This window comes from Ochotona princeps, chromosome 4 (assembly GCF_030435755.1).
Source record: "Ochotona princeps isolate mOchPri1 chromosome 4, mOchPri1.hap1, whole genome shotgun sequence".
Lineage (NCBI taxonomy): Eukaryota > Metazoa > Chordata > Mammalia > Lagomorpha > Ochotonidae > Ochotona > Ochotona princeps.
Window position 1 is genome coordinate 4,435,421 of NC_080835.1, and position 26,270 is coordinate 4,461,690.

At 63.5% G+C, this 26,270-nt stretch overlaps 4 protein-coding genes across 7 annotated transcripts; 1 reads left to right on the forward strand and 3 right to left on the reverse strand.

Annotated features, from left to right (window-relative positions):
• Window positions 1–5,397: 5,397 nt before the first annotated feature.
• TMEM151A (transmembrane protein 151A) lies at window positions 5,398–8,924 on the reverse strand. Its single transcript, XM_004596646.2, has 2 exons — window positions 8,691–8,924; window positions 5,398–6,863 (listed from the first exon to the last, which is right to left on the reverse strand). The coding sequence occupies exons 1-2, from the start codon at window positions 8,763–8,765 to the stop codon at window positions 5,505–5,507; spliced, it is 1,434 nt and encodes a 477-aa protein (XP_004596703.1). The 5' UTR covers window positions 8,766–8,924; the 3' UTR covers window positions 5,398–5,504.
• Window positions 8,925–11,195: 2,271 nt separating this feature from the next.
• YIF1A (Yip1 interacting factor homolog A, membrane trafficking protein) lies at window positions 11,196–14,135 on the forward strand. The gene is made up of 8 exons (XM_004596647.2): window positions 11,196–11,409; window positions 11,910–12,121; window positions 12,283–12,387; window positions 12,610–12,688; window positions 13,230–13,287; window positions 13,375–13,530; window positions 13,754–13,847; window positions 13,923–14,135. Exons 1-8 carry the CDS (start codon window positions 11,379–11,381, stop codon window positions 14,067–14,069), a joined length of 882 nt encoding a protein of 293 aa, XP_004596704.2. The 5' UTR covers window positions 11,196–11,378; the 3' UTR covers window positions 14,070–14,135.
• Window positions 14,136–14,420: 285 nt separating this feature from the next.
• Window positions 14,421–25,671, reverse strand: CNIH2 (cornichon family AMPA receptor auxiliary protein 2). Of its 4 annotated transcripts, XM_058662770.1 has the most exons (7): window positions 24,712–25,671; window positions 17,422–17,532; window positions 15,993–16,087; window positions 15,596–15,643; window positions 15,329–15,441; window positions 15,099–15,242; window positions 14,577–15,013 (listed from the first exon to the last, which is right to left on the reverse strand). In XM_058662770.1, exons 3-7 carry the CDS (start codon window positions 16,005–16,007, stop codon window positions 14,986–14,988), a joined length of 348 nt encoding a protein of 115 aa, XP_058518753.1. In that variant the 5' UTR covers window positions 16,008–16,087; window positions 17,422–17,532; window positions 24,712–25,671; the 3' UTR covers window positions 14,577–14,985. The 4 variants fall into 4 exon arrangements, with proteins under 4 accessions (XP_004596705.1, XP_058518753.1, XP_058518752.1 ...); XM_004596648.2 differs by lacking the exons at window positions 17,422–17,532; window positions 24,712–25,671 and adding an exon at window positions 18,815–19,177 and having other exon boundaries at window positions 14,421–15,013; window positions 16,019–16,087; XM_058662769.1 differs by lacking the exons at window positions 17,422–17,532; window positions 24,712–25,671 and adding an exon at window positions 18,815–18,835.
• Window positions 20,540–25,828, reverse strand: RAB1B (RAB1B, member RAS oncogene family). The gene is made up of 6 exons (XM_004596649.2): window positions 25,678–25,828; window positions 23,640–23,712; window positions 23,342–23,437; window positions 23,157–23,252; window positions 21,197–21,328; window positions 20,540–21,114 (listed from the first exon to the last, which is right to left on the reverse strand). Exons 1-6 carry the CDS (start codon window positions 25,689–25,691, stop codon window positions 20,920–20,922), a joined length of 606 nt encoding a protein of 201 aa, XP_004596706.1. The 5' UTR covers window positions 25,692–25,828; the 3' UTR covers window positions 20,540–20,919.
• Window positions 25,829–26,270: the final 442 nt, after the last annotated feature.

Consider the following 26,270-nt stretch of genomic DNA (forward strand, 5'->3'; position numbering starts at 1 on the left):
AGTTTCTTCTGGGTCTCCCACACGGGTGCAGGGTCCCAAGGTTTTGGGCCATCCTTGACTGCTTTCCCAGGCCACAAGCAGGGAGCTGGATGGGAAGTGGGGTTGCTGGGTTTAGAACCGGCACCATATGGGATCCCGGTGCATGCAAGGCGAGGATTTTAGCCGCTAGACTATTGTACTGGGCCCGAACATAAATTTTCTTTCTTCACAAATCCGGCATCTCAGACATTGCACCACCACAGCTACGGAGCCCAGACCAAGCCAGCTGGGGCCAACTGGCTTGACCTGGATTTTGGAGGTCAACTAGTGGGCCACTCTCATACCCTGGGTCACCCCCAAAATGCCCACAATGTCTGGGCCTGAGCTGGGGCCAGTAGCAGGAGACGGTACCCACAATGTGGCTCTTCCACCTGGATGCAGGGACAGCCAGTGGCTTGAGTCCATCCCTGTCCCCGAGGTCTGCATGAGCCGTAGACTAGACGCAGTAGGGAGAGCTGGGAATCCAACCCAGTGCCTTGACCCATGCGCTTTATTTATTTATTTTTAAGATTTGTTGTTGTTGTTGAAAGGCAGATATACAGAGAGGAAGATCCTCCATCTGCCGGTTCACTGCCTAAGTGGCTACAACGAACAGATCTGCGCCGATCCAAAGCCAGGAGCCTGGAGTTTCTTCTGGGTCTCCCACACGGGTGCAGGCTCCCAAGGCTTTGGGCCGTCCTTGACTGCTTTCCCAGGCCACAAGCAGGGAGCTGGATGGGAAGTGGAGCTGCCGGGAATAGAACTGGCGCCCATATGGGATCCTGGCCTGTGCAAGTTGAGGATGTTAGTCACTAAGGCGAGGGGCCCCCACAGCCTTTTGTAACACAGTCCTGTTGTGTTTCAAAAATGTTTCTTTTTTTACAGATTTATTTTTATTGGAAAGCCAGATATACAGAGAAGCAGAGGCACAGAGGAAGATCTTCCGCCGATGATTCAGTCTCCATGTGGCCACAAAGGCAGGTCCTATGCTGATCTGAAGCCAGGAGCCAGGAACTTCCTCCAGGTCTCCCACATGGGTGCAGGGTTTGATCCAGAGCCCATATGGGATCCCGGTGCGTTCAAGGCGAGGACTTTAGCCACTAGGCTAGTGCACCAGGCCCTAAATATTTATTTATTCATTTTTATTTGAAAGGCCGAATTACAAAGAGAAGGAGAGAGAGGGAGATGTTCCACCTGCTGGTTCACTCCCCAGATGGCCACAATAACCAGAGCTGAGCAGATCCCAAGCCAGGAGCTAGGAGCTTTTTCTGGGTCTCCCATGTGGGTGTAGGCTCCCAAGGTTTTAGGCTGTCTTTGACTGCTTTCCAGGCCAAATGCAGGGAGCTGGATGGAAAGTGGAGCAGCCGGGACACGAACCAGCACCCATATGGGATCCCAATGCTTGAAGGGTAGGATTAACCAATTGAGCTACTGTGCTGGGGCCCCCTCCTTTCCTGCTTTTTAAGAACCCCTATAACAAGGAAACAGACCACCTCCCAAAAAAGACTAACCTCTCTCATGAGAGTTAGAAATATTTTCAAGGGCCCAGTGCGATGGCCTGCTGGTTAAAGTCCTCGTCTTGAACATGCCAGGATCCCATATGCACACTGGTTCTAATCCCGGTAGCTCCACTTCCCATCCAGCTCCCTGCTTGTGGCCTGGGAAAGCAGTCAAGAATGTCCCAAAGCCTTGGGACCCCGCACCCTCATGTGGATGACCCAGAGGAGGTTCCTGGCTCCTGGCTTTGGATCGGTGCAGCTCTGTTCATTGTAGCCGCTTAGGCAGTGGACCAGCAGATGGAAGATCTTCCTCTCTGTCTCTCCTCCTCTCTGTATATCTGACTTTCCAGTAAAAATAAATCTTTAAAAATAATAATAAAGAAAGAGTCTGGTTGGAGCTGGGAGGGCAGAGCTGTGCACAGGTGAAGCCAAACAGCTGTGGGTCCAGAGGACCAGGAAAGGCTTCCTTGCCACATTTCATGACTTCGGTACCTTTGCCCTTTGCCGAATCCACAGCTGAAAATGAGGATGGGGTTGTCATGCAGACATTTGGCAGAGCATCCGAATGAGTGGAGCCTTGCTGACCCAAAGGCAGATGGAGGGCGGGCCAGGGCAGGGCGAGGGGTTGGAAGTTGGCAGTTCCTTTTGGTCACACATGCTGTTGTATAGACTGTCAGGCTTCAACTGGGGGACAGACGCAAAGGCCTCTGGGTACGAGACTCCAAGTCCTTTCTTTTGGCGCTCAGGGGACCACAGATGGGAGCCGCCCCTCGGACCCTTCCCTGCCTGGCTGTGTAGCTCCAGTGCCCTCCCCACCAGGCAGAAAGTGTACCCAAGGCCTTGTTAGCCAGCGCTGGGGGCATGGGACAGATCACCCCTGTGTCTGGTGGCTAAAAGCAGCTTCACCATTTTATGGTTTCACTTTGGGCTGGGATCAGCTTGGTGGCTCCTCTGCTGATTTCTTTCTTTTTTTTAACCTGTTCCTTTTTTTTTTTTTTAATATTGTTTACAACAGTGAGAGGGATGCATGCCCGTGTGGGTCTCTGATGAGGGTGTGGGGTACAGGTACAGAGCAAGGGCCGTGAGACATGAGTTTCAGTCTTTTTTCCCCTGTGTGGATGAGGGAGGAGAGAGAGGAGACCTCTGCTTGCTTTCAAGCAATGTCACTGCCTGAGGATGGGGGACGTTGCTTTGGTGACGCCTTAGAGACCCCCATGTGAGGAAGCATTCCCAGGGTGTTACTTGAGTGGTTTTGATAGTTCTGAGACATTGTTGGTTTCACTCTTCCAGGGTTGAAAAAGTCTTTCCAAGGTCTACTGATTGAGCAAGTCCACCTCAGTGTATCTACAGACCCTGGAACATGCTGCAAAACCGGGCTACTAGAGTGGTCCACCTGCTTTCTGTCCTCTGACGAGGGAGTTGATATCCCCTACCGGGCTGCACGAGCTGGCTGTCATGTCCATGTGTGCATCTGGACATACTGTCCAACTCACAAGTGTCAGCAGTGAAGAATCCCAGTCCAGGGATTCCACACGCACTCCAAGGTTAAACCCCACGTCCTGTGATTTTCCCTGTGGCCGGGGTTTTCAGTCCAGTGGTTTAATTGGGGAATCCCAAGGAACCTCACCTGGGATGACCTCAGACGTAGGCGTGTGCCAGCCAGTGCAGGGTCAGGTGCTATCTGCCCCCTGCACCAGCCAATGTATACATGGGTAGATGCAGCTGCTAGTCAGTTCCTCCCTCACTCCGACACCTCAGAGGAGCTGACTGGGACTGTGGCCCAGCCCAGCCAGCCTGCCGCAGATTGGATCCTCACACATACCAGTGGGTGCCACGGCCTAGTCAGGGCAACCCCAATAACCTCTACCAGGCATGCTCCCAGTCCTGGTTTTTGTGTATACCAGCCTCTGCTGAGGTCTAGCTCATCCCAGCCCATCTCCCATCCAGCTCTCTTATGCCCCTGTGGGTGCTGCAGGTCAGCTCAGCCCCAAGCTGCCCCCAGACCTAGTCCTCAGGTATACCAATAGGCGCCACCACCTTGTCCATGCTGGCCTGCCCCCAGCCCTGGTTCTCATGTGCTTCAGCAGGAGCTGTAGCCCAGCAGGGGAGTGCCCACAGTTTACCTGCCAGGCAAACTTTTCAGCCCCGGATCTTGTGCCTACTAGGGGGTACTGAAGTCTAGCCTGACATGACTCGCACCTGGTCCCAGCCATTGCCAGCTGGTGTTACAGCCTTGCCTGGCTGGCCACTCCCATTCTGGATCTGTGCTTGCCAGCAGGCACGGCAACCTAGTCCAGCCTGGCCCGCTCCCAGTCCCAGTTCTCAGCCTAGCTAGGGAGTCCCCAGAGTTCCCCTACCAAGCCTGTTCCCAGCCCTGGTCTTGTGTGCCCCATGGCCTGGGAGAGTCCCACCCTCTCCCAGCCCCCTGCTGCATGCCAGGGCTTGTCACGTGGTCCCAGGCGGCTGGGATCTACTTTGTCCTCAACTTAGTACCCTATCTGACTGCAGCTGTGACAGTGCCACTCCAAAGCACCCGTCCCAGCTCCCTTGGCAAGGCCCTTTCCCTGTCCCTCATTCCCGTTGTCCAGCTCCCATGCCAGCCTGCCTGTTTCTGGAACCAGCTACTCCTGGCTCCATGCCCCCTGCCGCCCCTCATCGCAATCCGCTCTGTGCCCAGGCCTCATCAACAGCCAGTGAGGAACTGAGCTTGCATGTTGCGGGCTGGAGCCCCTGATGTCCATGCTGGGCACCAGCCAGCATGGTCAGGCACAGGATGGCAGTGACACGGGAGAGGACACAGCCTCAAAAGGGACCCAGCCTAAAGGCCAGGGTCATGTGGAACAACCACTCTCTGGGCCCCATACCTGAGTCTAGGTGGTGGGCGGCAACAACCACCACTTTGTGCTTCTGGGGTGGGAGGAGGGTCCCACTGCAGCCGCAGCCCAGGCAGGAAGGGCCCAGCAGCAGGTCTCCTCCCTGCCCCGGCTCAGTCAGCTCCTGTGAACGCTGTAGGTAGCATTGAGGCGGCCCTAGGTCCTCCACAGGAACACATACGCATGAGAAGAGTTTGTGTTTCATACCTTTATTTAATCTGCCGCTTCCCTGTTGCCTCCCTCCCTAGCTGGCCCTGGTGGGGTGAGATGTGGAAGGCCCCTTTATCAGGGGTGGGGTGGAGGAGAAGGGATCGCTCTGTCCTCCATCGGGGAGGGACAATGTCCCCCAGGGTGCGTGGGGGGTCAGACTCCCCTGATGGGAGAAGCAGGGACTTCCCATGGCAGACCAGGGCATTGTTCAAAAGGCCGCTGCAGCCAAGGCCAGGTGGGCCCCTCGAATGCCCTGGGGTCCCCAGGGCGGTAAAGGGGCAGAACACTCCATTGGAACAGTGACAGCAGCTGCCCAGCTAGGGCTGTGTGCCCGGGGGCGGAGACTGATGCTGCAGGACTTCCAGTGGGGGCTGTTTGTGGGTGACGAGGTGCAGGGGCAGCTGGATGGGAGGGGGCTGTGCTTCAGGACCCTTGGGAGGGTCCGCACCTCAGGGGCCTGGCAGGGCAACCTGGGGCAGGGAGTGGGGCCACCTCCAGTTGGGCGTGGCCCCAAACCACCGCTTTGTGCTTCTGGGTTGCTGGGGGAAGGGTAGGGGGATCCCACTGCGGCCTCAGCCTAGGCAGAGAAGGACCCACCATCAGGGCTCCTCCCCCCGCCCAGCATATCTGGAAACCTCTTGCCCTGCCCAGTGTAGGAGGCCTCCCTTCCCTCTCCCTAGCCAGATCATCTGCTGTCACAGGGGCTGAAACGAGGTTGTGAGTCCGTGGGAGGCAGGAGGGCGACTCCACTCCCCGAAAGGTGCCCAGAGCTTTTAATCCAAGCACTCCCACACCCCCACACCCGGTCTGGGCCACCTGCTTAGACGTCTGGACGTCCTCACACGAATGAGCAAGCGGGGAAGAGACTGCTCCGGGACCCCCGTGCGTGTGAGGTGGGGGCGTCTCAGAGCGCCCCCTGCCCGTCTCCCCGGCAGCCGCTGTCCCCGTGGACGATGAGCACCGGGAAGTAGAGCGCCTCCTCGTAGCCCGGCGGGCTCTCCAGCGGCTCGGGCGGGCTCTCCAGCGGCTGCGTGTCCTCCCGCCGGGGTCCCAGCAGCCCTCCACTCAAGCTGCGGAAGACCCCGCGTGGGGCGCGGCCCCCGGCCCCCAGCGAGAGGCGGCTGCGGCTGAAGGGCAGCCGGGGCGCGCTGGGGCGCGCCGGGGGCAGCGAGGTGCTGCTGAGCGAGCGGCGGCAGCGCTGGCAGCTGCGCAGGTAGGCGCCCGAGCCAGCGCCCATGACCACGGCCTCCGAGTAGCTGGGCACCAGCTGCCGGTTGGAGCAGATGTGCCACTCGAGCTCGGTGAAGTCCACCGTGGCCACGCGCGACAGTGGGGGCCCGCTGGGCCCGGCGCCCGGTGGCGGCGGCGGAGAGCTGGCCCCGAACAGCTTCTCCACCTGGTAGTGCACGTGCGCCGTGCCGTAGGCGGCCACCACGCGCAGCGGCCAGGACAGCGTGGCGGCCGACACGAGCCAGAAGACCCAGGCGCGGGCATACCAGGGCGGGCTGCGTGGGTCGGCGAAGACCATGAGCGACTCGCGGAAGTCCACGTCCTTCAGCTGCATGCCCTCGCGCGCCTCCAGGTAGTCGTCCAGGCCTTCGTTGGCGCTGAAGAAGCGGGCCCGCTGCGTGAGGTACGAGGCCTCGGCCTCGGCGCTGCCGAAGCTGAAGCACTTGGTGAAACGCAGCCGCGTGGCCGCGTGCTCGGCCAGCCCCACGAGCTCCTTAGAGACGTCACGCACGCCGTGGGCCGAGTAGTCAAACTCGCCCCGCGCCGTGCGGCTGTCGGCGCGCTCGTGGTACACCTGCGTGGTGGTGTAGGCGTCGCCGTTGCGGTAACGCGTGATCTGGCGCGTGCGACGCACGTAGTGGTAGCTCGTGGCCTTCCACCACACGCAGGGCGGCGCCTGCTGCAGCCTCCGGATGAGCGCCAGCACGGTGTGCGCGTCCGTGCGTGGCGCCTGGCACGAGCGCACGTGGCAGTGCCAGCACTCGGCCAGGTAGAGGAGGTAGAGGAGGGAGACGAAGGCCAGCGGGATGTACAGGTAGCCATCGGAGCAGGGGCTAGCCGGGTAGGTGGGCGGTGGGCCGCCTGCACCGCGGGCCAAGGCCGCCTCGGGCCCCAGGACCAGGCGCGGCACCGTGGCCAGGCGGCACCAGGCCACCACGGCGCCGCAGGCGTGGATGAGCAGCGTGAGCAGCAGGCACTTCCAGTGCGACTCGCGGCACAGGGAGCTTCCCAGGGACTGCTTCAAGGGCCGCTGCTGCAGAGCAGGCAGAGAGAGGGGCAGGGAGGCTGTGGTCAGGGCAGGGGTGAGGCCCAGCAAGAGGCTTGCTCCAGGCCTGGCGTTTGCAGCTGGCTCCCACACAGGCCTGTCTGCCCCAGCCTGGCCTCCACTTGGGCGCTGCCCGCCATGCAGGACACAAGCACCACTCCCGCCCCCCAGAGCCCCCCACACTGGCTCCACCAAGGATTGGGACAGGTCCCTCCTCCTTCGCTGGCCTCAATTTCCTCATCTTAACTGGGGCCCTGATATGGCTCTAGTGAACCTGAGCCAGGGGTGTGAAGATGTTAGCACAGCACCCCACCAGGTGGCAACAGGTATCATTACCATGACCCTGTGACTCCTTGCGCAGTGGGCAGGAGAGGCTCTGAAGTTGGGGAGCAAGAGCCAGAGGCAGAAGGGGAGGTGTGTGCCTGGGGGCAGCAGATGGAGTACTGTCCACTACACCCCATCTGTGCTGAGGGAGGGAGGGGGCGTACACACAGCTGCTGGGCAGCCAGCCACTCCCTGCCCACACTCCCCCTTGCCAGGGCTTCCAGCCTGGCCACCTCCCCGCCCTGCCCCTCCAGAGAGAAGAGAGGGTGTCTCAGGGGAGGGGGTGTGGAGAGGAAGCCAAAAGGCAGGCAGAGGGGGTATAAAGATAAGGCTAAAGGCTGGCCTTCTCTGCCCAGACCCCACTCTTGCTCCCTAGACACGCAAAAGGAGAACCACACTGCCCCCACCTGCCAGGGAGTGGGGAGCGCCACTGCAGCCCCCTCCCCCACCTTGGGTGCACACCCCGCCACCACCCCCCTGCAGGTCTGCCCGTCAGATGCCCCCAACACCTGTCCTCCCTGCTCCTAGTACAGGTCCCTGCTGGCTCTCCATGTCTGTCACTCGTCTCAACCTGCAGCAAGCAGCCAGGTGCCGGTGGCCACACACCCTCCCCAAGGATCCATGGGCCACAGGACACACTCCTGCATGTCACGTTCCACCGACCCTCCTTCACCTGCCCACGGCGCACAGCGCCCTGCCCCCACTCCTGCTGCAAGCTGACACCCACACACCCCACTCCGCGGTGGGTGAGGGAGCAGGGACCCACCCACAGCAGGACACAGGCACACACCAGACTCTCCCCCAGCCACGGGGCCTCTGTGTCCCTCCCCAGGTTAGGGAAAACATCCTGTATTCCCGCCCCCAGACCCCTCACTTTGTCACCCGCACCCCACTTAACCAGCGCCCCATACTCCTGCAGACCTTCCGGCTTAAGGCTGAGGAGGGGTCGTTCGTTTTAAGGCGCTTCACAGCCCAGCAGCTAGTGTGGCCAGGTGGGGGAGAAGGCGAAGAGGGGGTGCCAGAGGTCGCTTCCCTTCTCCTCCCACTCCTCCCTGCCCCCACCGGCGGGCCCCGCCACCGCTGCTGCATTGCGGGCGCCGCCCGGACACCTCGTGAGTGGCCTGCAGGGCAGAGCGGGGGGCCTGACCCCGTGGCCCTGGGCGTGGGTGCCGGCAGCTCCCGGGCGGCGGCGGCTGCAGAACCGGGAGGATGGGGGCCAGGCACTGACGTCACCGGCCGGGCGCGGATGGTTGAGGGGCGCTGGAGGCAGGAGTCGCCCCCACATCTCCGCTCTGCCTTGCTCGGATCCCGATCTCTGCGCTCACCCCAAAACCCCAGAGACCCCTTCCGTGGGGGCGTAGGCCACCCCGATGACGTCACTGCCCGGAGGGACCTGGACCCCTCACAACCCCCACGAGCCTTCCCACCCCCCATGCCTTCTGCTGTGGCCACCCCAGCCTGCGTCCCGGTCCCGCCGCTCGGCGCCGGTACCTCCTCCCGTAGCGGTTCGCCGTCCGGGATGAGCGCGGGCACCTCCCCGCCGTCGCCGCCGCCGCCCTCGGGCATGGTGTCCTGGCTGCTCGGGCGGCCCCGGCCCGGGCCCCTGGCATGATAGAGGGGAGCACGGAGGGCGGCAGCGCAGCCCCGGGGGCGTCCGCTCGGCTCGGCGGCCGCGGAGGGAGTGCGCCGAGCGGGAGCCCGAGCGCGCCGAGCGCGCGGCGGCCACGGGGCCCGGCGCCCCGCCCTCCGCTGACCCCGCCCCGCGGCCCCGCAGGCGCCGCCGGCAGCGCCTGGCACCGCGCGCCCCCGCCTGCCTCGGAGCAGCCCGGCCCGCGCCCCGGTGGACACCCAGGCTCTCACGCCGGCCACTGCCACCTTGGGCCAGTTCTTGCTCTCTGGCGGCCTCAGTGTTGCCGGCTGAAAGATGGGGAGAGTGAGCCCCGAAGAAGTTGGGCGCCTGTGGGACCTCGCTTGTTGGGGAAAGGGCAGGTGGTCACGCAGAGGGGGTGGGCTGGGCAGTGGTGCTGGGTTCTGCCTAGGGTGGACAGGGCTGGGCAGTGGTGCTGGGTTCTGTCTAGGGTGGACAGGCTGGCGGCTGGGACACACGGGGGACCCTCTAGTCTGTAATGGCCTCAGGCTAGTGTGTTGCACCCCCAAACCCAGTCTTTCCGTGGGAGATATGGGGCTGGGAAGGTGTTGAATTCAAGTCACAAGCATTCAGCCCGGTGCACGGAGGTGGGGTGAACCCCACCAGGAACTGCAGCCCCAGCCAGGGCTGTCAGTCCTGCTCCTTGTCCCCCACTTCCCCACACTCCAGGGGGACCCTCAGGTCAGGCTCCAGGATGTGGACGCTGCCCCAGGTAAGACGGTGAGGACATGGTAACGTTGGGCGGGTCCTTCTGTGTTTGCGTGTGTTTGAGCAAAGGGCGCTTCAGAACCCCTTGGTCCACCTCCCTGCTGCTCCCTTGGAGAGGTGACCGGGAGAGAGGGTCCGTCCCGGCTCTTCTATCTCTTCATTCACTTTAGGGCGCAGTACTTCCCAAGCACCTCGCGATGTGTGATTGCTGTGCTTGGCTGTGGAAGGGTGGGTCGGAACAGGGAGTGACTTCCTGGCTTCGGGAACCTATGTCCAGGGACAATGGGCCTGCAGGCCAGGCCAGCCTGTTCCCCTTGTCCACCTGAGACAAGCTGGGAGGATTCCTGAGGACAGCTAAGCTTTGGACAGGTGGATCCCAGAGCCTGATACCGGGGGAGGGGGTGCGGGGGGGACAGAGGACCTGATGGAATTCTCTAGAATGACAAAGTTCCTGGGCCCGGCGCGGTGGCCTAGCAGCTGGAGTCCTAGGCCTGAGGCGCAGGTTCTGGTCCCGGCAGCCCTGCTTCCCGTCCAGCTCCCTGCTTGTGGCCTGGGAAGGCAGTCGAGGACAGCCTGAAGCCTTGGGACCCTGCATCTGCACGGGAAACCCAGGAAGAGGCTCTAGGCTCCTGGCTTCGGATAGGTTCAGCTCTGGCCATTGTGGTTACTCTGGGAGTGAGTCATCGGACAGAGGATCTTCGTCTCTGTCTCTCCTCTCAGTATATCTGACTTTGCAATAAAAATAAATCTTTAAAAAAAAAAAAAAGGCAAAGTTCCTGTGAGATAGAGGCCCCTGGAGACCATAGCAGCGGCCAGAAGCTGGGCTGTGAGGAGGGAGCCCCCAGCAGGCCCAGAAGAGCGGCGATGACTCAGGAACTTTGGGGTCAGTGTACCTGCACCCCCAGTTGAGCTGAACCGTGGAAGCGGCAATGCGACTGGCCTAGGAAAGTGTCCTTCCTGCGCAGCCTGTACCACTCTCGGTCTCTTCATGTCTCTGCATGTGTGCGCATGAGCGCGGAGGGGCGTGGGGTCTCCCTCGCCCCCAGCACCCCCCAGCACCCGCCAGCACCAGGGTCCCTGGAGGAGGGAATCTGAAGGGCGGCGGAGGCGGGAGGGCGCTTTCAGCACCAGGCGGCGGACAGCGGCCTCGCGGACCCGTGCACTGGGCGGCGGCAGGCGGAGTGCGCGGCGAGCTGGGCTGTTCCCGGGCGGGTCTCCCACGTCCACCTGCTCCTGGGCCGAGGCTCTGCTCCAGCCTTGGGTGGAACGTGGAAGGGGACAGGGCGGCAGAGCGAGGGGCCGGCCGCCGGGGGAAGGGGCCTGGTCACAGACCGGCCGCCCCCTTCCCCGCCGGACGGACCTCCCGTTTGTGAAGTTGCCTTCAGTGACTGGAGCGGCCGCTCTCCTGGTGTCGTCGTGGCAGAGCAAGCGTCAGATGCCACACTGCGCAGGCACGGAAGTTAATCTCTCAACACCCTCCCATCTGGAGGCGAACTGGCAAGCTCCTTATCCAATCCGAGGGCGCCTTGAACAGCTCCACCCACCTCTCTTCAGGAAGTTGCCCACTGCCGAATTGGCTTCGGCAAGGGCACTCCAGCAGCCAATTAGGAGAGGAGATGGGAGAGTCGGGACAGCCCAGGAGCCAATGGCAGGCGGCCGAGGATGACGCGAAGGACATGGCGGCCCAAGTCGCCCAGCCCCGGGACGTGTCCTGCTGTCGGGGAACTTCGGTCGGGGCCCAGGGAGCCGAGCAAGCGTCCTCTTAGTTTTCGTTCCCACGAGGCGGCGCAGGCAGGCCCTCGGGGAGAGCGAGCGTCACGGCCATGGCTTATCACTCGGGCTACGGGGCCCCCGGTGCGTGGGGTCCGGGGAGCCGGGCGAGCGGGGTCCGGGAGGGGGTGGCACTCGGGCTCCGCGCCCCGCGAGACTCCTCGGCGCCGCCCGGACTTGGCTCCTGGCGAGCCCGGCCTGAGAAGGTCCGCTTTCCTGGCCAGGCGGCCAGCCACTTCGAGTCCTGTTTTTCCTTTTCGGCAATTCCTTGTTTACTTCAACAATAGGTTGTCGGAGCGGGAAAGACAGAGGGACGGTGGTCAGGCCCGGGACTCTGACTGGTCCCCACGTCGGTGGCAGGGGTCCACTGCTCTCCCAGGCGCACCAGCAGGGAGCTGGAGCAGAGGTGGAGCAGCCGGGACTTGAGCTGGCGCTTGTGTGGCATGCCAGCGTAGCAGGCAGTGGCTTAACCCACGCTGCACCCCAGTTCCCGGCCCTCCAGCCCAGGCAGAGGAAAGGGGGTGGTGGTGGCTTGGGCTCCTGCTTGGGATTCGCTACCAGTTCTGGTATCTCTGAACCCACAGGCTCCAAGCACAGGGTCCGGGCAGCTCCGGACCCCCCGCCCCTCTTCGATGACACCAGTGGTGGGTACTCCAGCCAGGCCGGGGGATACCCAGCTCCAGGAACCGACGTGGCCTTCAGTGTCAATCACCTGCTCGGCGACCCCATGGCCAACATGGCCATGGCCTACGGCAGCTCCATTGCGTCCCACGGCAAGGACATGATGCACAAGGAGGTGTGGGCTCTCCCTTCACCCAGGGCAGGGGAGGTGGGCTCGCTGGCCAAGGCCGGGGCCTCAAGGGATTTCACCTGCTCCTCCCAGCCTGTGGACCCCACAGAGGAGCACTCCGGGACACGTGGGGTGGCTCGCCCACTGCCTCCTCTCTCCCCTCCCAGCTGCACCGTTTTGTGTCTATGAACAAACTCAAGTATTTCTTTGCTGTGGACACGGCCTACGTGGCCAAGAAGCTGGGGCTGCTTGTCTTCCCCTATACACACCAGGTGAGCGCCTGGGGCCAGGGGACCCCATGCTGCCCAGCCGCCCTTGCCCCGCCCCCGACCGCAGTCCCGCCCCCGAGGCTTCAGCCCCGCCCCTGAGACTTCAGCTCCGCCCTCGAGGCTTCAGCTCCGCCCCTGGGACCTCAGCACCGCCCCTGGGACCTCAGCTCCGCCCTCGAGCTTCAGCCCCGCCCCCTTCTTTCTCCTCTCCTAACCTGCTACCAGAATTGGGAGATGCAGTACAGCCACGACGTGCCTCTGCCACCTCGGCAGGACCTCAATGCCCCTGACCTCTATATCCCCAGTGAGTCTCTGACCTGGGCCGGGGTGGGGCACTCGCACCTGGCACTGCGCATGGGGTTTGTGTGTGCGGTGCCAGGGGGAGGGATGCTTCTTGCCTCTGGGTTTGGACACGTCCCTCCCCAGCCCTGGGTTTCCAGCGCCTTCTGGTTCTGACAGAGGGAACAGGCAGCAGCTGTCAGCTGCGACTGAATGTCAGACTTGTCCTCCAGGAAGCCCCTCCTGAGTGCTGCATGATTTAGAGGGGCCAGGGTGGGCATGAGGGCAGCCTATTGCCATAGTCCAACTTGGAGATGGCTGAGTGGGCAGGGCTACCGTCAGTTGCCAGAGGCCGAGAGGAGGCTGTTCCCAGGGCCCTAAGCTCCCAGCAGATTTTAGTCCCTGTCATCTGGCCAGAAATGACCCTGGTGCTGTCTGGGCTGGGCAGTGACTTGCCTGTACTGCAGCTTCCGAAAGGCAGCAGGAGGCGGTGGTCTGGCTTCCCAAGCGTGGGGCTGGGGGGCTGGGAGCCACACTGACCACCCACCTGCCTCTGGTCTTGGCAGCCATGGCCTTCATTACCTACGTGCTACTGGCTGGGATGGCCCTGGGCATTCAGCAAAGGTGGGTACCTATCCCCCACACCCCTGCCCCCGCCATCCTGCCACGACTGGGCTCTGACCCGCACCCCTGCTTCCCCCTGGGCTGCAGGTTCTCTCCTGAGGTGCTGGGCCTGTGCGCCAGCACGGCGCTGGCGTGGGTGCTGATGGAGGTACTGGCCCTGCTGCTGGGCCTCTACCTAGTCACAGTGCACAGCAGCTTGAGCACCTTCCACCTGCTGGCCTACAGCGGCTACAAATACGTGGGGTGAGCACTGGGACCCAGGAAGTGAGGGGCCGCTGGGGCAGCCCTGGGAAGAGAAGGGGTCTCTGCTGCTCCATTTTGCCACAGTCCCACTTGGAGTTGGCTGAGTGTGCAGGGTTGCCATTGGGCTCCAGCTCCATTTTGTGTGTGGGTGCCAGCAGGAATGGCTGGGGGTTGGGAGGGGCTGGCAGGCGGACTGGGGCTCAGTGGCCTCCCGCTCCCCCAGGATGATCCTCAGTGTGCTCACGGGACTGCTGTTTGGCAGCGATGGCTACTACGTGGCGCTGGCCTGGACCTCGGCCGCTCTCATGTACTTCACTGTGAGTCCGGCCCCTGCCCCGGGCACAGCAGGGGACAGCCTCCCCAGCCGCCTACTCACATTCCCCTCCCTCCAGGTGCGTTCCCTGCGGACGGCAGCTCAGGGCCCCGACAGTGTGGGGTCCCCGGCACCCCGGCAGCGTCTGCAGCTCTACCTGACCCTGGGAGCTGCAGCCTTCCAGCCCCTCATCATATACTGGCTGACTTTCCACCTGGTCCGGTGACCCCTGCCCCCACCCCCCCCACACTCAGGTTTTTTCACTTTCCAGACATTAAAACTTTGATTCCTCGATTTTGTGAACTGTTGTTCCTGGGACCATGGTGGGGCTCTGCCTTGCCCAGGGGGTGGGCTTGGGGCTGTCTGGAAGGTAGTGCACCTAGGAGGGCTTCCTGGAGGTACTGACCGCTTGGTCCTCTTGGACAGGCAGATGGAAGGGTCTCAGCAGGTGGAAGGAAGACCCCGAAGGCCGCTGGCCCATCCTGGGACCCCAGTGGGGTCTGTCGCTCAGGTATGTCCCCTAAGAGTCCCCCCATCTCTTCAAGTCCTGGAGCAGAAGCAGGGCCCACAGGTTCGCAGTTTATTCATATTTTGTCACAAATGGCTGGGGAGAGGGTGCTGGACTCCTCCAGGTGACATAGAAAATAGGTCCTGGGGTGGGGGGAGGGGGATGGTGGGGGAGGGCAAGTAGAGACAGGACTGGCTAGCCTGGGGCGAGGGAGGGGGGTGGGGTGAGGCCGCCCCTGCTGAGCCTGCTCATTCCCAGTGTGGGTACCCCCACCTGAAGGGGGAGCCTCCCGCTGGGGGTTCAAGGTGATGGCCCAGAATTTCCAGAGTGGAGCTCTGCCCAGGTTCTCCCGGAAGTGGACAAGGGCCAGGCTGGAGGTCCCGCCCCTTGCAGGTGTGACTGCCATGCCCAGAGGCCGGCAGAGGAGCCCTGCCCTGTGAGAACTCTGCCCAGTCCGTGGCCTGGGGCAAGGGCACTGGAGGCGGGGTGTGCCCGCAGCAGCAGTTTCCGAGGGGGTGGGGAGCCCAAGAGGCTGGGGGCACCAGTGCCCCCTCCCTCCCCAGGGCCGAGGGGCAGGGCTGGGGTGCACAGGCGTCCGGTCCGTTCTGGGCTTGCTCCCTGGCCGGCGTCGCCCTTAGAAACTCACCAGCGTATAAACCATACTGCGGGGAGACCAAGTGGAGAGCCAGGTCTTGAGGGCTGCCCGGCAGGCCCCCGCCCCCCCGAGGGCCGAGGGCAGGGCCTCACCTGTACAGGTAATAGAAGAAGGAGAGCAGGTAGAAGGCCAGTTTGCACCAGGACTCCTTCTGGCAGTAGTTGAGGATGTCAGCATTCATGATGGAGACAGCGTCATACATGACCTCGGAGCCATCCGCAGGCCGGTGGAAGTACCTGGGGAGGGACGGGCAGGACGGGGCCTGAGCGCACCTGCAGGCCAACCCTCCTCCTCTCCCCAGCGCCGGCCCTGACGGCCTCACCTCCAGAGGTGGTAGAAGAGGAGAGGGATGTTGAGGCCGAGGGTCACCCACTCGGCGGCGCACAGGAACATCAGGCAGAAGAGGCCATGGATGGAGTACTCGGGCACCACCAACTGCGGGAGGAGGAGGAGCCCACTCATCGTGACCTGGGGACTGAGAGCCCCGCTGGCCTCCCACACAGCCCAAGGGAGGACAGCGCTGGGCTCCGCACCCGAGAGTGAGCGGCGCGGGGCCAGGGCGCCTCCCGGCCGCAGCCCAGACACTGACCTTCCTCAGGAGACAGCAGATGCGTTCGATGTTTTTTAAACGCTCCCGCTGTAGGGGAAGGAAGGAAAAGGCTGCGATGCGATGCGCCCTGGGCGCCCACCTGCCGGCTCCGCCCCCGCCCTGCCCGCGGCCGCCAGGGGGCGCCAGAGCGGCAGGGAAGCAGCCTCGCCGTCTCCAGGGCGACCGTCGCCATGGAGGGGCCTTCACCCGCGTCTCCACGGCGACGGCCCGGAGCCTGGCAGCGGTCGCCTAGCCAGGAGGAACTGGGCCCTGGAAGCCCGCGCCAGGTGTTTGCTCGGGGCGGGGACAGAAGGGGCAGGGCCGCCAGTTTCCCCAACGCCACCCGCATCCCCACCCCAGCCCCACCCACGAGGGAGAGACAGACGGACTGACACACCTCGTCACAGCACATGTATCACTTACTGCCCGCGCTGGGTTGCCCTGGTCAATGGGGTTCTTGAAGTCGGTCCGCAATTCGTCAAAGGCAATGATCTGGGGAAGGAGCAGGGCCTCGTCAGGGCTGAGGCTTCCTTCCCTGGGATCAGAAATGACGCACGGGGACTGGTTGCCAAGTGGGGAAACTGAGACCCAGCGAGGGGCAGAGTGGGGTCCGATCACACAATGACCTGATTGCCACGAAGCCTTGGTGGCCTTAGGTCCTACACCCCCATCCAACACACCCCATGGGGGACCATTCTCCATGGAGCGTGTGCTGAGCTCTAGGCCCCACCCCCCAAGACCTGGGACCAGGAACCCAACCCCTGGCAAACTCCAAGCTCCCTCCCAGCCATCGGGACTGGGGGGAGGGGTGTGGTGGAGGTGCAACTTGATGCTGAGCAGTCAGGTGTCTGATGACAACATGTGGGGTGCAGTGGGGAACAGTCCAGGCGGGAGGAACAGCACAGGGGGGCAGCAAACACAAGGAAGGGTCAAGGACAGGGGGGAAGTCGGAGGAGAGCAGAGCCGGGGGAAGTGGGGAGGTCAGAGGTCAGCCCAGGAGCCAATACTCAGGGAATGTCATGCAGGCATCCCAGGGCCAGTGGCAGGAGGGACTGGATGTCCACCCACCCTGCCACTGGCACTGGGCCAGCAGCCCTGTGCTTACTGACATAGGGACTAGAGTGAGGGTAACTGGTTAGAAATAAAACATGGATACGTCTATTTGGTGCAAATATGTTTTTGAAATCCATTTTTTTAAAACATAAAGTGACCTTTTGGGAGACAGCATGAACATCACTGGCCACCACGAGTCCAGTGAGGAGCTAGCCTGAGTGAGGAGAGCTGCAGAGGAGGCGGGAGGCGTGCGTGGTGGGGCCTGCAGCTCTTCCCAGCAAACTCCAGAGGGCTCAGTGGGCTGGGCAGTGGGGCAGAGCAGGGCCCAGGCAGGCGTGCCTAGGGGAAGCAGGGCTGGGGGAGGTGGGCTGGTAGCAGAGCCGGCTGGGCCCCCTCCCCTCAGGAAGCGTCAGGCCCGCCACCCCCAAGCCTGCCAGACCCCAGACGGCTGGGGAGGGAAAAGAACACGGCCTTCCTGCAGGGAGCTGGGCCATCTGGAGCCCCCTCCCCGCTCCACCAGGAACAGTGTGAGGGGCCAGCAGGGAGCGGAAGGGTGCCGTCTGTCTGCCCCGGAGCTGGCACTGCGACAGGCGGTGGTGTCGCGCGCCTCCCACCCCCCAGGCTGCCTGGCGCTGACTCAGCACCCCCAACCCCGGAACAAACAATCCCCCACAGTGACAGCTGACACACATCACTCACCACCAGGGTTGCCTAGCGACCAGCAAGGCCTGGGCTGGATCTGGGGTCTTGCCCTGGAAGGTTCTAGTCCTTACCAGTTTTGGACTATGGCTGCTGTCCCCTGCTCCTCCTGACACTGTGGGGCCAGGTGAGGAGGTGGCCTCTGGGAGAAGGGCTTGCTAAAGTCCCACAGCCACGAGGCTCGGCTAGTAGTGAGTGCTCGCAAGACAGAAGTGGGATTAATGCGGTCGGAACAGAGCTCAGAGCTGGGCCCTCAGGAGCCCCCACCCCTCGCACACCCCAAGTCTGTCTGCACACAGGTGTGTTGGATGAGGACTGTGGGAGGTCCCAGAGCTTCCTGAACTCCGAGGAACCAGCCCATGTCCCCCAGTTCCGTGAAGGCCTTGGCCCCTTGCTCAGGACGGAGAGATCAAGATGGAAGGGGGTGGGGGAGAAGGAAGGGAGGGGGAGAGAAGCAGAAGGAAAGTCAGTCGCAGCCTTAGAAAGAAGCAAGGAACAAAGGCAGGCGTGGGGTGGCACCTGTGTGTCCCCCACCCCCAGCTGGGGTCCATGGGCCCGTTGTGCAAAGGGAAAGTGGAAGGGATGGCAGAGCCAGAGGGGGTCAGGAGCTCTAGGAGGGCCCTGGACAGAGAGCAAGTGGAGGGAGCAGGGACAGTGAGGTGATGGAGGGGCCCGGGCAGAGGATGGAGAGAAATGAGGAGGGCAGCGTGGTGGCAGCCAGAGCACCCAGCCCATCTGGGAGGGGGCAAGGTGGGGCAGTGAAGGGGGTGAGCTGGAAGCTGCGGGACAAGGGGCACCCTAAGGGAGGATGAGGGTGGCACTTTGGGAAGAAGCAGGGGTGAGGGACAGAGCAGGGGGGCAAAGAGGGAAGTGGGGGCAGAAAGAGAAGGGACACGGGGGAATGGGGAGGCCGGGGGTGGGGGCTGGGGCTGGAGTTCCTCTGAGCCAACCCTGCTTGGTCAGGAAGGGGGCTGGGAAGGGAATGGGTTAATGGGCTCCAAGATATGTGGGTCCTGTAAACAGATGCAGTTGCCATAGCAACGGGCTCCATCACTCCGGCTGGAAAAACCCACAAAGAGTGGGTGGGGGGAGCGGTGGACAGACAAACTGCCCGACAGACAAACGGGGGGTGGCTGGATAGGAGGGACATGGGAGGAGGACAAGAATTCCAGAATTCAGTATCCCCACCCCTGGGCTGCACGGGGCAGAGGGGCAAGGGGCTGCCCAACATACCCACAGACAGGCGGGGGCGGCGGAGGGAAGGAGGGGGCACCGGGAAGGAAGCTCACCATGGAGGTGCTAATGGGGGCGAAGCGAAGCTGACCGATAGTGGGATCGTGTGGACAGCAGTGAGGAGGCTCCAAGTTGCCCCAGGCTCTGAGCCCATTTGCCCAATCCCCCCCGGCCCTCGTGCCCCTGGCCCCCACCCCACCCCCAGCCCGAGCCCGAGCCCCAGCCCGGCCTTACGTGCCAGATGACAAAGAAGATGAGGGAGGCGCACAGCACCAGGGTGAGCATGTAGCAGAACGCGGCGAAGGTGAACGCCATGGCCCCCGCGCCGGGCGGTGGCCCGGGGGGCGCCAGCGCGGGGCCCGGGCGCAAGGAGACGCCCCCCGGCCCGCACTTAAGGACGGCCGGGCATGGCCCGCGGGGTTTGGGGGACGCGAGCTGCACGGCCGGGACCGGGGCCGCGGGGCCGTGGGGGGCGCGGGGCGCGGGCTGGGGGGCTCGGGGGGCGCGTCCGCTGCCGGCTGCCCGGGCCCCGATCGCTCATCCTGCGATCCCTCGCCCGCGGCTCCCTCGCTCTCCAGCCCGCGAAGCCGGCGGGGCGGAGCCGGGGGCGGGGCCGTCGTGCACTCGGCCCCGGGCGGGGCTGGGCTGGGGCGCCCCTCCACCCCGCCCCCCACCCCCGGAACCCAGGTGGCGCAGGAACCCCAGGAACAGAGGCACCTTCGTCCCGCCAGCCACCCTCGGTCCACTGGCACACACCACGCCTCACTGGGGCGGGAGCTCGGGCTAGAAGGCCCTAAGTGCCAGGCACTTGTCACCGTCCCAGTGGGCAAAGGCACTTGAGCTTAACCCAGAGGGAGCAGTACCCGAGGCATGGAGGCCAGATGCACGGGGCAGGGGCCCATGCTGCCCAGGTCCAGCACACACCGGCTCGGGGAACTGGCCGAGGCTCAGCAGGTACTCACGCCAGCTGCCTGCCTTCCTGACACAGCCGTGCTGGGCCCTTGGGGAGGGACCATAGCCGCAGAAGCAGGCAGCTCTTCTGGCCCCAGTATGTGGGTCAAGGGCTTCTGCTAGCAACCCTGGGACACAGTCCCCAGCCAAGACCCTGTGCAAACCCCAGCCCAGGCCGAGGTTCTGGCCCACCCACCCCACACCAGGCAAGGGAGCCCACAGACCACGCTCAGCCACAACTTCCTGGCAAAAACCCTCGGCTCATCCGAGGGCCAGTGGAAATTTATTTATTTTTTGTCCTTTTCCATCTTTCCCCAAGTGGCTTTTCCTTGTAAAATGTCTGACATGACACCAGAGGGGAACCTGGGAGCAGGAGCACACCCCAAGGGGCAGGCCTGTGAATTAAATACTAGTTGGGGCAAGGGGCAGGGGCTGGACAGGGAGAGACGGCGCCAGGACATGGCTTCTACGTTGAGACCAAAGGTTTGTTTTCCTGCAGGAAGCAGCTGTGCCAGAGGGAGGGGTCAGGATCCTGGGCAGCAGGGGAAAGTGGCAGAGGCCAGACCTGTGCCCCCAAAGCAGTGGCAGCGGAGGTGGGTCTGCCATCTGAGGTGCCAAGGGGATGGAATGGCCCAGACCAGATGTGCTGCCTCAGGGAGGGAGTAGGTGCTGGCAGGGCAAGGGTTAAGGCTAGCGCCCGGCCTCAGCATGGTGGGCCTCCCGCCTCCGCCTGCCAAGGGGACAAAGCGGCCTGGTGTACAGGCAGCACACAGCCCGGCTCCGGCAGGGCAGGGGGCGGCAGAAGCAGGCACCCTCTGGGCTCAAGACACAGGCCCAGCGCGGCGGCTGCCCGCCCACCTGGCTGCTGTGTGCTCAGACCCCATGGCAGCTGGATGGCTGGAGCTGGGCGTGTGGGAGTGAAGAGGGTGGGCTGCTGGGCTGCCACCCATCCTGAGGTCCAACCCAGGGCCCAGGACTCTGGGGTCAGATTCCTGGACCCCAGGCTCTGACAGCAGTCGGGGCAGCAGGGGTGCAGGGGTGGGCCCCAGGTATGGGAAGAGGGGCAGGGAGAACCGAGTGCAGCATATGGGGGTGGGCAAGCGGAGAAGCCCTCCTTCTGAAGACAGGTGGGGGGCATCCGCAGTTACCCAGGCAGCAGCAGAGCAGGCCCTGCCCCAGCCAGCCCCAGGTCCCGAGTTTCTTCCGGTGTGGGGTCCTGATAGCAGGGCCCAGGGCAGAAGGCAGACGGGCCAGAGGGAGATGGGGTGCCCAGGACACCCTGAAATCACAGACTCAAATACCCCGGGAGAGGGAGAGGGAGGCACTTCCCACGCCCTTCTGGGGCATCATCTGTAGGGGTCCCTCTGGTGCCGCCTCCCATGCCCCTCCTAGCAACAGCCGCCACCAGGCGTCTTCACAGGGGTGCTGTCGATCCTGATGCTGGGCCGCTCGCCCCCCGAGGCTGCCCCCGGCCCCATGCGCTTTTTGATCTCTGCAGCCATGGTCATGAACGCCTGCTCCACGTTGGTGGCATTCTTGGCACTGGTTTCCAGGAAGGGGATGCCCAGCGAGTCAGCGAACTCCTGACGGGGAGGGGAGGGGAGAGGCAGAGGGGTAAGAAGCAGCGGGTGCTAGGGCCCCCAGGCGGGCGGCCCGGCTCCTCACCTTGGCCGTGGTGCTGTCCACCACCTTCTTGGTGGTGAGGTCGCTTTTGTTGCCCACCAGGAGCTTGTTGACGTTCTCGCTGGCGTAGCGGTCAATCTCCTGCAGCCACTGTTTCACGTTGGCATATGACTCCTGGGGGGCCAGGCCACCAAGTTACCCATCCCGCCGGGGCCAGGGGCAGGCCTCTCCTCACCAGGCTCAGCCTGCCTCTGCCCTGCCCTGCCCAGCACCCCAGCAGTTGACCCTCCTCCAGGCCCATGTGGGAGCCAGTGGCCCCGGAAAGCAGAGGGGAGACGGGATCGCAGGTGGCCATCAGTAGGACATAGTGTCCCGATGGTGGCAGCCAGCACGCATGGCTCCATGGTAACACTGAGGCCCTCTCACCTGACCCCAAGTGGACTCAAGCCACAGTCCTCTCTACCTTCTGGGGCCGGGGCCCTGGTGGCACTCCCCTGGTGAGCTCACAGCTCGGCCTGCACCTGCAGACAGCCTGCCCAGGACTGGAGCAGGGCTTGGTGGGGATGCCACAGGCAGGCCCTATGGGGGTGGGAGGCGAGGCAGGGCACAAAGAGTTTGAGCATGGTTAAGGAACCAGGTGGAGGGCAGAACAGCCAGTTCCTGGGAAGTGGCTGGATTAGCCCCAGACAGAGAAGACGGGTCTGCAGCACAGGGCATGTCCTGGTGCGGCTCTGTCACAGTCAGCGGCCCTGCACTCCTGGCAAGGCCACCTGACTGCCCAGGCCTCAGTTTCCCGTGGCTGCAGACCAGCACCTCCGGTGGGGCTGTTGTCAGCAGAACAGAATGAATGCGGGCCCGCCTCCCAACAAGAGCTTCATTAGTGAGAGCAGCGATTATCCTCATCACCGCTATTCTGAAGGGACAGAGCTGACAGGGATGCTGGGGCGACGACAGGCCCGGGGGGCGGGGAGAAGCTTCCTGGCCAGGTTACCCAGATGCAGGCGGACATGTGCATGCTGCACGCGGCCTGCGGGCAGGAGCCCTGGCTCCCTCCATGGCTTCAGAGAGCAGGGCGAGCCGTTTCCTCACATGGAAAACCCAGCGCCAGCACTCCACGCCCAGTGCACAGGGACAATGTGGGATCATGGTGACAAGGCTAGACCACAGGGGCAGCCTGACCACTCTGGCCGCGCTGTGCTGGCAGGAGGGACGGGGAAGCTGGGGCTGTGCTGGGAAGCACATGTATGGGCTTGTGGGAAAAGTTCTAGATGACCTAGCCAGCAGACACTGAAGTCAGGAGGTGAAGGGCCCTAGTGACCGTGACCTTCCAAGCGGGAAGGTAGGCAAGGAGTCAAGAGCCCTTGGAGAGCAGCAGGCTAAGCCCTCTCAGGTGATCCCGAGAGCTTTGAGCCGCCTTGGGGCTGGCAGGCAGGAGGGCTGCAGGGCACGCCCAGGCTGGCAGGTGGGCTGGGAGCAGGGGGACGCCTTCCTGGGGCAGATGCAGCCCCCCACGTCCCCAGGGCAGGTCCCCCTGAAGCCGACAAAACAGACTGGGCTCCCGTGTCTGCCCCCAACCAGCTAGAGGACTTGTGTCAGTGGCCCCCCATCCTGAGCCCCCAGTCCCATGGGGAAGATAGCAATGTGACACAGGCCTGTCCCCAAGTGTCACACGGCCATGTGTTTCTGGCTGCTTCCAATGCTCTGTGCCCAGCACCCCTGCACTTCTGCTCACACTGGCCCAAACTCTGGGCCCCTGCCAGAGGAAGGCCCCCTGGCTGCTGCCCCCAGCAAGCACAGGCCCAACAGGGTGGCCAGACAGCTAACCAAGATAGCAATGGTAGCGCGAGGCTGAGGCCTGGCGCCCATCCAGCTGGGGCCATTTCCTCCCTGCAGTGTGCTCCCTCCAACACAGGCAGCCTCCTCTCCCAGGAAGAACGGAGAAGTCTTAGCCACAGACTTAGGGCCGAGGAGGCAAAGCCGATGCTGGGGAGCCCAGCAGTACCTGGTCGGTGACGTCATACACCACGATGATGCCGTGAGCCCCCCGGTAGTAGCTGGAGGTGATGGTCCGGAAGCGCTCTTGCCCTGCTGTGTCCCACTGCATGGTGGGAGCGGAAGAGGGAGGTCAGCTGGGATCAGCCTGTGCCCTGGGCCCCTCCCCAGGCAGCCCGGAAGGCCGCCACTCACGATCTGCAGTTTGATGGTTTTGCCGTCCAGCTCGATGGTCCGGATCTTGAAGTCCACCCCAATGGTACTGATGTAGCTTTCGGTGTACGTGTCGTCCTGGAGGCCAGGGAGATGGCTGAGCAGGTGTGTAAGCCTTGGTTCTCAACCCCTGCTCAGAGGTACTCCCAGCAGGCCCCGCATGTCATCCTTGAGCCCCACCATGCCCCTGGGCTGTCCCTGCCCCGCCAGCTGCCAGCCAGGATCCCAGGGAGGCACAGAAAGGAGGGGAGAGAGGGGGAGGAGGAGATGGGCTACTCACTGCAAACCGCAGGAGCAGGCATGACTTGCCCACGCCCGAGTCACCGATCAGGAGCAGCTTAAACAGGAAGTCACTAAGGAGAGAGGCAGGGAAGGTGTGAAGGCAAGGGGCCCGCCTGCCAACATCCTGAGGTCACACACAGCCCCCAGATCCACCCACTGCTGCCTCGTCACAAGCCAGCCCTCAGGGGAACTGTGACCTGCTGTGAATCACAGTCTATCAGGTGCCAGGGCTTGGCCTCCTCCTTGGACCCTTGACACTTCACAGCTACGTCCAGGAGCGGCTACTTAGTGGCCCCCCGGAAGCACCCTGAAGTGTGCCTGGCCTGGTAGAGGAGGCCCCAGAAGGGCAAACTAGGGTTCAACCCAGAACCTGTTAAGCCAAAAAGCTGTGCAAAGAAGTTGATGTGGGGCTGGCATTGAGGTGTTACAGGGTTAAGCCACTGTCTGTAGTGCCGGCATCCCAATCAGACACTGGTTTGAGTCCCAGCTGCTCCACTTCTGATCCAGCAACTTGCTAATATGCCTGAGAAAGCAGTGGAGGATGGCCCAAGTGCCTGGGCCCCTGCACCCGTGTGGGAGACCCAGAAGGAGCTCCTGGCTTTGGCCTGGCCCTGCCCCAGCCACTGAGGCCATCTGGGGAAGATCTCCCTCTCTTTCTGTAATTGTCTTTCAAATAAATAAGTCTTAGTTTAAAAACGGGAAGAAGCTGCTTTGAATCCCTGAGAGCGGCAGTAGGCAGATGGCAGGGACAGCCCCTCACACAGGCAGCACCAGCATCACTCCAGGTCCCCCCAAGAGCCCACAGAAGGGACTACAGCTGCTGGCAGCCAGCGAGGCAACCAGGGCTCAGAGGTGGCAGTGACCGCCCCAAGACACAGCACTCACCACACTGAGGGCCCCTGCAGCTGTGTGGGGCTCAAGCTCAGAGAGAGCCGGAGGTCCCCGCTAGGCCCTAACCCAGCGCCATTTGCCTTCGCTCGAGGGACCCTGACAACTGTTCGGGCTGTAGGTGTTGGGGAGAGTTGGGGGTCCCCTTTAGGCCCTAACCCAGCACCCAGTTTGGCTCTCACCCAGGGGAACCCGAGGCCAGACCAGAGGAGGAAAAGGGAATTGCAGAAAGCAGATGCTAACACCGACAGATACTGGAGGAAGCTCCAGTCCCCTGCCAGGGGACAGCTGTGGCGCCTTTGGGACCTGAGCACAGGTAAGGACAGGGCAGGACACAGCAGGAGTCAGCCCCCAAGGGCCACCCGAGGGCCTCCGGCGGCGGAGTCCAGCCGCCCGAGCCAGTCACCAGGGCACAGGCGGCGCAGCTGCCCTCCAGCCACCAAGCACTTGCAACCCTAAGATGCGGAATCCTCCCACCCCACGGAAGACCCCCGTGTCCAGTCACCAGGACAGCGCTGACCCGACCTCACAAGGGCTCCCCCAGGCGCCCCACCCACTCCTTCCAGGAAATCCGGATCCCAACCCAACTCCTCCCGGGTGACACTCGGGGGGGCGGGCTGCCCAGCTCCCCCGGCTAAGGATGCAGGCAGCACGGGGGACGACGCCCCCTTCCCGGGCAGGGGTCGCGGCCCCACCGCGCCCATCTCCTGCCCTGAGCGCACTCTGCGCTCCTTCCCCGATTCTCGCTGGATCTGCCCGGCTCCCAATCCCTCCTCGGGACGAGTTCACGAAGCGGGGCGCCAGGGCCCAGACCCGAGACCGAAGGCACCCGAGCCGTGGCAAGTGCCCGGCCGCCGGCGGGGGGACCGGCAGCACCGCGCCTCCGGCCTCCAGGGGCGGCCCTCGCACCGCCGCGTCCCGGCCCCGGGTTCCAGGATCGGGGTGTCGAGTCGGGGTCCGGGGCCCCCCGGGGAGGAGGGGCGGGACCCGGATGTGTGCTGGGGGTGGGAGCAGGGAGGTCAGTGGAAGAGGGACCCGGATGTGGGGGCTCCGCGCAGCCCTAACCCGGGCTAGACAACTCCGGGTCGCGTCCAAGCCCGTACTCGGGACCGAGGCTGCGCCAGGCCGCGCGGGCGGGGCTCACTCACTATTCGGGGTTCATGGCGGCGGCGGCGGCCCGCTCGGTCGCTCCCAGTCGGCTCTGCTCCGCCTCCCGTTCCAAGATGGTGGCCGCTCCGCCCCTGAGGCCCCGCCCGCGACGCGCAGGCGCAGACGTTCCCGGCGGATGCGGTGGGAGGGCTCGCCGCGCTGCTTCTTGGAACTTGTAGTTTCTCATGTGTCACGACTCGCTCCCACTGCGCAGGTGTAGTTCCGAGTCCGTGCGGTCGCTGCTGCGCATTGCCTTCTGGAGCTTCCTAGTAGTCCTGGGCGGAGGGCTGTGCTCCCCAGCCAGGCTGAGGCTCGGTTTGGAGCTGGGTTTGGCACTTGCACACGGTTGGCAGAGGATGTCTTCCTAAATCCTCTAGGAGGATGCCAACACTCCGGTTTTATGGATGGAAATTTGCTTGAGGTCAAACAGCCTGAGGATGCGGTAGCCCTCACCAAAGCCCTCCGCCCTTTGCAACGAGGTTTTAGAAGCAAGTCTGAGCCTAGTGGTGCCTTCCAACAACTCAGGGATGAGGACAGGGTCCCTGACCCCCCTGCAGGGGGCTGGACAGGATGGAGCGAAACCAACACACAC